We start from the raw sequence: 12,011 nt of genomic DNA on the forward strand, positions 1-12,011 counted from the left end.
GGCATTAAATGGTTAACAAGAACAAGAAGACATTAACTTAGATTAGATTTCTTTAACTAAACTCATTTACTGACATTTTAAATGTACTAATGTGGCAGTGTGTTTGTTTTCACCTAGTTGTTTTTCTGTGGAAGAAAACAAAACAAATCCTAGAACCGCAGTCTTCAAGGACCCAAAACTGCCTCCTTCATTTCTAGTTGAAGCAATGCCAAAGCGTGGAAATGAGGCGACTGCTGACCCAGGGCGGGTCTCTGTGTCTCCAACACTTTCATTTCATCACTTTGAGGTACAGTGTTGACTATTACCCCAGAACGGTTTGATAATTATGCCTCCGAGTGACTTGTGAAAACTGCGTTTCGTCTAAATTTCTGACACATTTAATAATAATCATAGTTCATGGCCTTCATCTTCAAATGTAGCACAAAGTCAATTTCTTGTCAAAGTGTATTTCCCTATTTTTCAAAACATCAGTGTGGTCTCCTTTTTCTCCTCATTAAAGTTGCATAGAGTTGCATTTCATTTTATGTACAGGTTGTGACGATACATTTAAACATTTTAGTTCAAAAGAAGAGAAAAAATAACAGCTCAGAACAAATGTACATAACAACAGGTTAACTTGGACCCTTTATTAAAAAATGGTAAGAGTTTGGTGAGCAGAAATACCTTAACTACATAAAAAAAAGGAGAAAGAGTAAATATTTCATGTGGTATGCTATACTTTTTCAGTAGAATGAAGCAGGAGAGTAGCCTGTCTTACAACCTGGATTTGCCAGCATTCAATCCACACCACAAGTCAATCTGCCATACCGACCACTTAAAACAAGGCAAATCGAAGACAGCTCTAGACAGTGTGCAACACTGGAACAACAATACACAAAGCTAACATATCTGAAATGCAAATGGCTGTAGATACCTTGGCTCCCAGTGTTATTAACTGGGACTGTAAAATTAACTCTGATTGACTGAAGCTTTTACCTTTAATTTGTTTCCCACTGATTGGACCGTCAATTCAATGTTAGGTTCCTCTGTTCAAACTAGGGGCTGCTGGCTGGTTCATATTGCAGAGTGCTTTTATACTGAACCCTGACTTGTAATCTTTTACACTGCTAACCTAGTAAAACTAGATCCCACCTCTTGCTCATTTGTTATGTGTGATTTATGTGCGCTAACATGCTGCCACCAGCGTATGAGGATGGAGGACCCCTGATTGTCACCATGTTCACTATTGATTTACCAGCAGCTGTCACAAACCTGCCTTATTGTCAATTAAGCTGCATTATACCTCTGTTTCCCTTTGAATTCAAACATAAATCATGAGTTATCATGGATCAATGTTCTCTACTGCAGCTTTAATGAGCAAATAGACAATATGTAGGCTAAATAGATTTTTCATCTATTGATAAAGAAGGTGAGGACTGGAATGCATGACTGAGTAAATAAGTGAATAAATAACAGAAAGACAAAAACATTGATGTCTAATGACTACTGACCAAGGGCTGTAACAGCTACTAAAGTAGAACGAAAGTAATCACTAACCTACAATGTGACTGTTGTACTTGGCAGCAATCAGATGTGAGTATGTGCTCCTGTGGATATTCCTTCACCTTCAATTATTCAGCCAGGCTACATTTTGTGGAAATACAAGTCTTCCTACTGTAATTTTTATGTTTATATATTTCCATTTTGCTACGCTATATAACCAACCCCTATGATAACAATTCAACCTACAATTCACTATTTCCACTTTAAGAGACCCATCACACTTGTTGTTGAAAACATGAAAACACCCAGTAATGGGGGAGCTCTTTCCTGGTAAACATCTCCAGGCACACGAGAAATTATACATTTTACATTTCCGGCTGCAGCAACACTGGTTGTTTGGAATAAATAAGTCATGGTTAGCAGTAATAGCCACCATAAGGGAGTCAGAAAAAAAAAATCCAAGAGCCACCTAAACCTACAGCGCTGTTTGATTTCCAAGTGAGAAGTACAATGTAGAGGCTCAATGGTTCCTTAGCATGTATGTATGTAGAATAAATAAATAAGGACTAAGTGTTTTAGTCATTGAAAATAAAATGAGGTTAAAATGAAATGCTTACCTATCTTTTCCCTTCGCAAAATAGTTATGTAAGTTAATCAATATTTAATGCCTTTTTAATAATGTAAAAACAGCACGGTCATTAAAGTATCCTCAAAAATTACAAGTCAACATATGTCCCTATAAATGTTTAAAATCCAGAAATGCAGTGATGAAATTTGCAGCAAGCACAGGAGCAGGTGCTCAATGTAAATTAGTTATTTAAAGATCAGTATGAATTCAGTCAATGGGCATTAACTACTGATCATTTCACATTTGTAGAACATTTCAGAATGGGGTGTGTGTGTGTGAGTGTGGGTCTGCCAATGCCCAAGTCAAGGCGTACCGTTAATTTCATTACTACTGTACTGCTCAGAGTGGCTCGATACCTGAGCCTCAGCCAGACTCACGTCTGCAGAGAGAGAAGAACTCTTTGGGGAGAAAGATCAGAGGCCTCCTTTCTGCCTGCTGCCTTCAAAGTCACGGCTGAAAAACAGCCCAAGTGTGAGTTCAGCAGCTCAGAATTTCAAAACAAAGAGAGAAAAAAGCATCCTACTGAAACATCTTTGGAGCAGAGTACACGACCAGTGGGGTAGAATATAGAGAGTCTTGACTGAACCTTTCCTCATGCACTGTGGCTGGTCCACTCTAGCTCTCCCCTGATTCCCTGCATGAAACTGGGCTGTGTTCAGTTCACCAGCTTGACTTAACAACCTTCAGGACCAGAGTGTATTGTGGAGTGCGTACTGCGCACCACACACAAATTAATTTAGCCCAGACCAGTCTAAACAATTGACTATTTTGTTTTTAAATGTATCTTATACTTTTACTTTATCCTCTTATATGCACGCAGAAAAAAGAAAAGTGATAATATTAATGCCCACCAAGATTTAGTAAGGCAAAATATCTTGAGCATAGATAAAAAAAATCTTAAACTAACCCACTAATAAAAACACTCTTAAAAGGATAATAAAACCAAACCAGCCAGCAACTGCTTGATAAATCACAATAAAGAATTTTGCATACCTCCGGGATTTAACGTGCTCTGCTTGAAGAGATAGCAGGTAGTTTGTGATTGGGAGAATAATGTTCACTATCTAAAACAGAGATGACTGTATGTCAGCAGGCAGCAACATGTATGTCTCAATATGTGCTCTGATTGTGTACAACACAATGTTGTTGACCAGTCTATTTCAAGCATTACCAACATATAAAAGCATGTAATTACTTCCTTAAAATATACAGCTTACGTGGGAAAGAAGTGCTCATGTGTATCTGAACTATAAAGCAGTCGACAACTGTGTCAATGCATGAAAATGTGCGCTGCCAACATGAAAAGGGAAGAAAAAGTTGAGCTCCACGCTGAGTGATAAATACCCACCATTTGTTATGCTGAAAGAGAGAGGGAAGGTTCTGCATCCAAATTTGTGCTGCAGGGCACCTCTCTTTGTTTCTGTGGCTCGCCTTTTGAAGGGTCGCATTTTAAAGAAATGTAGACTGGGAAAGAGACTATTACACATTGATGCTGAAGCTGAGGCAACGGTCACACAAATTTGTCACTTTATATGCTTGGATGAAATTAGAGGAAAAATAAACGCGGTTATGGGACGAGGTGACATGACAGGTTTTCTGAATACAGCTTGATAAAGTTCAGAAGGCATTGAGCTCTCATCAGTTAAACTTATTTAGGAAACAACCCCAATAAGGCAGCTAGCTTAATGTGGATGATCTTGAAAAAATATTGTTGTTATTATTTAAAATATATCTACAAACAGAACAAATAAATGTTTTAGTGATTCTTACACAGTGTGATGATGTGCCACCCTTACACAAAAAAAAGATTATTTCTCCCACTTAGACGGTTCTGACTGGTTCTTTAGACATCACCACACCACGACAGTTGGTTAAATGTGGGATTTGCTCCCGACTTAATAGTACAGCTGAGACATCCCCACATTTTTATTCAGTGAGTGATATTTTGGGGCTGTGGCTTCAAACCCCCAGGCCACAGAGAATTTGCTACTCTGCTGCAATGCACTGACATTGCTGTGATTTGGCAAGAAGAGTTTAATAATAATGATATAATTTTGTAGGCGATTATAAGCTGTTTTTAATGTAATACCTAGAACCTGGCACACTCTTGTCTACGCTGCATCTTTCCACATTAAGCCCTATCACGCCCCCAACAATAGGATACTGACTGACCTGTCGGTTATTGGAACTAGAAAATCCAATTTTGTGCAAAGGTGGATTGGGTGAAGTTGATGTGTGACGAGGAAGTGGCCATCGTCTCAGCAGGCACACCTGCCAATCAACCAGACATGACCCCAAATATACCCTCTGCTTAATCCCTAATATGCTTTAAGACTTAATTAATTTTTTTAATTAAGGCCAAGACACACATTGGAAAATTTGCAATTGGCCAAATTAACTAGATGCAAATACCTAAAAGGGCTAAATGGAATAAAAAATAACTGATTTAGATTTGAAAAGATTTATTTGGTTCAAATCTTCCACAGCAATACATTCAGATTTTTTATTTCTGGAGCCAGGATTGTGCAGCCATTACAGGTGGCGGATCTTAAAGTGCTAGACTCAAATACTTTGGATTGTCTTGTTGGCCGACAGTTGTTGAAAAGGAAGGTTAAAGTTTCCATTGTGATTATGTTTGAGCTTAAATCATTAAACACAGTAAAACAGTAAAAAATGCATGCTCCAGTACAAATCTGGGCAGCCATTTGCATTATGTGACACATCACAGCTTTGCTTCAAGTGGGACAGAACGAGCAACTTCTGTCATCTTTGTCTAACAGATAGAGAGTGAAAGCCACCTACAGAAACTCTATAGAAATTTCATCAAATGAAATGCACAGTACAGTGAAAAACACCACACTGATTCGATAGAACACAAACTTTTGAATCTTACATATCGCTAGTATGAGTCTGATGAATAATATAGTGTCAAGCAAATGCACAGCATTTATGCAAAACTAAAAATAGCTACCCATGTCTCAGCTTGAAGCTTCACCTAATAAATGAGACCCTACTTGTAACATTGCTCATTTTTGGGTTCAGTTTTTCAGGAAAAAAAGGGCTCAAGCTCATTTTTTTACATACTGATTTGAAACGCAAGTGAAAAGAGGGGGAGGCAAAGATCTGGACAGTTGAGAGGACAGATGCAAGTACATGTTGAGGTGCAGCTTCTGTCCCTTAGAAACTAGCAGCACTTTTTTGAAGCATGTCTGTGCTTTACCATCTGGGCATCCCTGCCTGCCAATGCTGTCTGGCTTATATTTAATTTAGGAGAGGTCTTCTTCTGATTTTTGTTCACTTTTTTGATCATGCTGATATATATATGAAACAACAAAACAAATAGAGTATAAAACAAACCAAAAAACTTCAGTTCTGTTAAAGAAAATTGTTCTTCTAGGAAACAGAACTCCTTTCCTTTTTTCTGTCTACATACTTTCAGGCTAATCTAGCCATTTGTTTCCTGAGTAATTCCTGTAACAACTGCAAGTCCCCATAACAACACATGGGACCATGTACTATACTTTCTAGCAACAGCTCAGTGAGTGAGACCGGTAATCTCCCCGTAGACATGCCAATAAGGCTATTATGGTCATTGCTCCCGAGGAAACTGTAGAGAAAACCAACAATGCATTTTCCTCTGAGCATAGTGCCCCTGGTCTCTCCGTGTATGCTGCCTTAGCCTGTGGTGATGTTTTGGAGTTAGTCCAGGGGATTACTGGGGGAAGAAATGTGCTTTTTGCTCTCATTTACCATTGAGACATGGCATTTGAGGGCACATACCCTGTTAGCAGAGAAACTCAACAGTATCAGATGGAGCCGGTGGGAACTAAACTCAGCATCGAAACCTTACTGTAGACAGTGTAGTGTTTATTTACCCCTGGAACCAAACAGGTTTATTTTGACACAGAGAGAGAAAGAGCTTGAAGCTCATTATTTGCTTCACACAAGCCATGTTCTTCACCCAAGACAGAATAAAATGTACATTTTTCTAACACAGTCAAAGAGCTATAGAGTATATCATATATTATTTGATTGTATGTATGTAGGATTTTAAAGATTTTTGAATAATAAATAGAAAGTTTACTCACATGCAAACTGTAAAAGAGCATCTCGACTGAGGACCGTCCCAAAGCTGTTCTCTGCTTTACACTGGTACTTCCCGAAGTCAGTGATCTCACTTGCATTGGTAATAATTAAGTTTCCATCAATGACGCTGTAGCGATAATCTGACTCTGCATCTACTTCTGTCCGGTTGATGTACCAACTGAAAAACATAAGAAGAATAGGAGATTTTAATACATTTGTGAGGAGCAACAAGCTAATGAGCTGTGAAAGTAGGACTGCAATTAGGAGATGGACAAATCTATGTCACACCTGTATGTGGGTGGTGGATTCCCCCGTGCTTCACAGTGCATCACCACTTTCTTTTCACCAGAATCCAAAGGAAAAATAACATCGTCTGGCTCCTGGATAAAGACAGGCCCAAACTCTTCACTTTCTATGAGAAAAAAAGACATAAAAACAAGGATGATTGCAATTATCACAACATGAGCGCCATTCAGTTTTAACATCCAATTACTTTTTCTATTATTCCCTAGTTTGGTTAGTGCATGTGTATATTTTCTACCAACCTCTATTATAGGAGACAAGAGGGAAGGAGGATGTACAGCTGCATACTGTGAGGGAATTATAAACAACAAAAAAAGACTATAACAATCACTTGCATTCTGCAGCACTCTGTATTTGGATAGTTGATGTACTGTGATATATTGTATAGATGATCTGGTTGTTCAACACGAGGAGCCTCCTTAAGCCTAGAGGCAGTTCTAAAGCAGAAATAAGAACTTCTTAAATTAGAAGTGATTCTTTGTGATCATACAGTTAACCTGGTTGGACATGATTTATTTGGTGGGGAAAAAAAGGTTTAGAAATGTCACACAAAACACATATTCAAACAATGGTACCGAGTGGTACACACCCATGTTAGATGAGGGATAACATTGGTAATTTACTGTTAGTTAATTTGTGCCGACATACTATTTATCTCTTCACAGTGGTCTATTTCTGACCTTTTACAGAAAAATTTCCACCACCCTGCTACTGAACATAGGCAATTTTTGTATTTGTCAGGAAAGAAATGTTACAACAACACAATCTTTCCCTTTTCTGTCAGTTCTCCAGCATTGTTTACTATCTACCTAATAGTCAGTGGCAGGCCTCTGTTTTTTCATAACAAGCTCTACAAGCAAAATTGCAAGAAATAAAAACAAGTTTATGGTCAAAATTTTATCCACAAAAAATGGCTCTGTCTCGGATTTAAACATTCGTTAACAAATACTTACTGTAAGCAGCTCTTATCTTTGGGCATCAACATGGTATTATTCAATTGCACTATACAAATGAATGTAATAAAATATTGTATCTACGTGACAAAAACTGAACAACAGAAAGGTTTTTTGTTTTTTTCTTGTTGCTCTTCAAATCTAATTTAATACCACAAATGTATCCAAATTGTCTATCTATTTTATTCTATCTATAAGGTTTGTAGCCTTGGCCCTCTTGGTTGTATTAACTACTCACCTGTTGTGAGTTTAAGCCCCAGGCTCTATTGGGTACATTAATTAACCAATAGGCATTAATCTTGGCATACAGCTGCTACATACTATACTATATGCTATAGCCACATAACAGGCAGCTCACACCATCGCATAGTGTCAAGTATCCAAAAAGTATAGAAATTTGGAGCATCGTTTTAAGTGCACTGTGCAATCTGCCATTATGTCGTTGTCATTTTTGTGCCTGGAAGGGCGAGGTGCATTATTAAGGCTTTGTAATAAGCACGGCCATGAAAAGTGCTTTGCAATCAGAGCCCCCTTACAAAATGATGAACGGGGAGACAGATCTGTATAAATCACAGACAACATCAGTTTGTTACATCCATATGTATTAAAATATCATTGTCAGAAGTGTAAATATATCTTTGACAGATGTTGTACCATATTATTAGGACAGGGAAATTATACAACAAAACATCAAAACTGCGAACGCCACACTACCACAGTTGAGATTAGACAAGCGAGTAGGTCTAAGGCAATTCTAATTAAATTACCAAATAAATAAGATTAGCAAAAAGATTCAAGGATTAAAGGAATGAGATTACCTTGCCTTGCAACAAATGATTTAAGTTTCCAATGGCACATATCCAGAAGGTGAGTCACAGGATGTTGCAATGAAATTAATTTCAAAGTAACATGTTTTTGCAGTATGGAGTTCAATTGAAAACCTGGATTACAAATGTTTATATGATGTAAAATTTGCAAAATTTAATGACTACACCTATGCCACACTGATTTAAATCTAAGTTGCTCCTGTTGTGATTTAAAGTGCTTCTCGTGTAAGATTTGAAGTCTCCGCGGCACAATAGTACCCTCATATCGATATGCTTGTTGGTGTAGTATTTTCTGCTCGACAGTCCCTGTTGCAATTCTCTTCTGTTCCTTCAGAGTGCTCTACTCTTTGATCTTGCCTTTTGTTAACACAGAAGTGATGCACTTATTGTAGAGGGTTTCCTAGGTATATTGCATCAGACTCTACAAAAGACAGCTGCATTGTGTGTTCTTTAGAGGAACTGTTTCTTGATGAGATAATGAATTCATGAAGAATGTAAACCTAGTGAACAGATAGCGATGTGCTCCTTGTGTTTACATGTGACGCCAAAATGCAGCAGCAGAAATTCTTATAGTGTATGAAAATGAACGCTATTTGTGTAAAGAGACATCATTATATTGAGCATTTAAGTTTGTGTGGCATAACATCTGATCTGGTGCATAAATAATACAACGATGCAAGTCACCAGTCTTGAGTACTTCTTACTATTTAGGAATAATGTGGTGACAAAAAAAGACTCATGACTTTTTTCTCAGGGTATCTATAATCTCACCAACCCTTTGTCTGCAATTTGCTGGTCTACAGGGAAATAAAAAGGTTTTGAAATAATACCCTAATCAGTGAAGGAAAATGAATCAATATTAAGTTGCAACCTTGTTGTGCATATAAAGCAAAGCCAAAGTGTTTGCAGTGTTACTAGTGTTAAAACATTTCGTTGCACTGCTCTCTTGTCTATCAATCCTTACATACATCCAACAATACTAGCATGCTCCACCTGCCCTGGTTTAGCTCGTGGAGTGGGCTGTGATGTATGATGAAATTATTTCTATTTCAATTGAAACAATAATAGGGGCTAAGGTTTCTGGTACTGACTTTCAGTTTAAATGAGGAACAAGTGAAAGTACCATGCTGATGTCCGTGGATCATAGACTATAGGCAGTCATGAAGAATCAGTATCATTAAATGTGATGACTTCCAGTTTATGTTAAAATTTCCAAATAATTTCTGTCCCCTCAAATCAGGTGATGATGCATAAAACAGGCTACAATTACCACAATGTCCTTCTGATCTGATTCATCTGAATTAAAGCTGAATGTTGGCACTTTAACCTTTTAAATTCAGTGTGATGGAACACAAAGCCAAAACAGCAAAGTAATGCCATTGTCCTTTCTGACTGCACTCTAGTTCTGGTTTAGAGTTGAAAATAAATAATATATAATATACTGCAGAGAGCCATAAAAACAGCTATGTTTTATGCCTCAGGTGACAGGTGAAACCAACAATGGATTAGACTGACAATACTTAATAAATGAATATTTGAAGCACTATTTTTATTGGTAATTTACTGGTAACAGCATGATAATGCAGTCGGAGGTGTCCAGACATGTAAATAAATGGTTGATAAATTATTATTTTTTCTTCTTCTGGGACACCAAGATGCTTAATTATTGTTTAATTAGTGGAGCGTGTGTCCACATAGAATAGATTTTTTGTGACCAAAAATTTAAAGAATTGGATGAAGAAGCAAGGACATATAGGCTGTGTGTGTGTGTGTGTGTGTGTGTGTGTGTGTGTAAAATACAAACACATACACAAGCACAGAAGTTGTTTAAATCACTCAACTTCAAGTGCCATGGCCATCTGTCAGTCACAGAGCCAAAAAAGCAATATCCCCTTTGAGCCACGAAAGGTGCATTACTTTTTGGCATCCATTTCATCCACTGAACATCAATCCAGTGCAATGGTATAATGCTCTTGTCACCACTGACAATGGAGAGGCATTACTCTCACCTTGGTGATAGAGATGTAAGTCATTTTATGGCTACATAGTGATAATGCTGTCAGAAAGTAAAAAAAGACAAGAAGATAGGCAGAAAGGCACAGAAAAGAAAGGAAAAGAAAGAGAAACAGAAACAGAAAAAGACAAAAACAAAAAAATAATATTTTCTGCTTGATTTGAATGTCACCAGCTCCTTACTCCTAATGCCTGCTATTTTTTTTTGCCAATTCAGCAGCTACTTCAGATTTCCATTAATTAGGCACTCCAAATGCAATAAGCATGATGTGATTAATCACATATTAAAGCACCAATGTGTCATTACATCTTCTACAATTATTCATACTGTAAGTCAGGAAGTGACCCATGTAGATTTATGACAGTGTGTTTCCATGATGTGTTTGGGATATTAAATCTTCCCTTTTGACAAAAGATATACATCATATCTATAGCTTCCATAGTGACAGGAACACAAAGAGAGCTGGATATTGCCATGATCCCACTTCAATTTCACAAAGGGCACAACCCCGGTCACTGCAGCCCATGCACAGTGATGATGGATAGGTGAGATTCATTTCCAGACCAAATCTAAACAGGCAGGAAGCCTTCACACATAAAGTGTGACCAGATATGGCAGACTGTTGCAGAGATAGCGATAGAGTGCATTCACACCAATCATGTTTGGAGAGGTTTATTCAAACTTTGGAGTGTCCACCCTTTTAGTTTGGTTCATTTCGGCGGGTGGGAACAATGTCATCTGAACTCATGTGGCACCACCTGTTCACACTAAGACCACCTGAAAATTCAGGTCTCAGTCCTGCATGATGCTGCTACAAGGCTGATGGTCAGAACTGAGAATGCAATCCAGCACTATTAACTAGATAAAGGCACAAAAATGCAAATCTCTCTTGGCAGAAGGAGGAAGATGCTGACATTTGATTGCCAGCAATAACATCTTACAAAATAAACTGAAGGCATACCGGTTTTTACAGATTATTCAACTTCTTCTTCTTCTCATTTTTTTAACTAATGAATACCACAGCGGGCAAATAATGCCACTGTGTACACAAGTGTTCATTATCCTTGGCTTGAGCTGCGAATGAAATCTATGCACAAAGACACGTTTACAAATTGTACTATTAATGAGCTATTTGTGAGGTCATTTGCCTTTTGTGTAAAGTTGGTTAGTTGGTTTGTAAGTGTGAATGTGAAATTTAACAAACCAAAGGCAAAACTTTTCCATTTTGGTAGAGACAAGAGCAAAGAAACTGTAGGTGTGACTGCACCATTAGTTTTACCTTCACTCCTGTAGTCCTCCTGAGAGCTGAGCAGACTCAAGGCTGACAGGGGGTGACTGGAGAAAGCAGGCCAGTCAGGAGTCACCAGCCCACCACTGTGGTGTTGTCGGGGTCTATTGCGCGAGTTGAGCACTGACGAGCTGTCTGGTTTCATTCGTAATACCGCTGCATATGATATAGGCCGTGCTGCAACAGCTCTTGCAATGTCTGGGGGAAAAAAAGCAGAAACACAGCAAAGAGTTACATCATATATAGTCATGACTTTAGTAAACTTGGTCTACTACTCAAGGGTAACAAAAATGTGGTCCAAATAATGTTTTTTGTATTTGGTAAGTATCTTAAATCCATGTTCAAATGGAGAGAAAGAATAATACAATTGCAATTTTTTGTGGTTATGGTTACACACCAGACTTTCCACATTGACCTGATTCTATTTTCC

The 12,011-nt window shown here is 37.9% G+C and overlaps 1 protein-coding gene across 1 annotated transcript in view; it reads right to left on the minus strand.

Annotated features, from left to right (window-relative positions):
* Positions 1 to 11,742, minus strand: part of cntn5 (contactin 5) — a 53,761-nt gene extending 42,019 nt beyond the window's left edge. Inside the window, exons 1-3 of the mRNA XM_035680760.1 lie at positions 11,573 to 11,742; positions 6,485 to 6,608; positions 6,199 to 6,374 (exon numbers count right to left, since the gene is read on the minus strand). Of these exons, the coding sequence (XP_035536653.1) occupies positions 6,199 to 6,374; positions 6,485 to 6,608; positions 11,573 to 11,726 (454 nt within the window). The 5' untranslated portion in view covers positions 11,727 to 11,742. The remainder of the gene's footprint in view (positions 1 to 6,198; positions 6,375 to 6,484; positions 6,609 to 11,572) is intronic.
* Between the last annotated feature and the right edge of the window lie 269 nt (positions 11,743 to 12,011).

The sequence above is a fragment of the Morone saxatilis genome, unplaced genomic scaffold (assembly GCF_004916995.1).
Source record: "Morone saxatilis isolate NCDOM2014 unplaced genomic scaffold, NCSU_SB_2.0 Contig8, whole genome shotgun sequence".
NCBI classification, from domain to species: Eukaryota; Metazoa; Chordata; class Actinopteri; family Moronidae; genus Morone; species Morone saxatilis.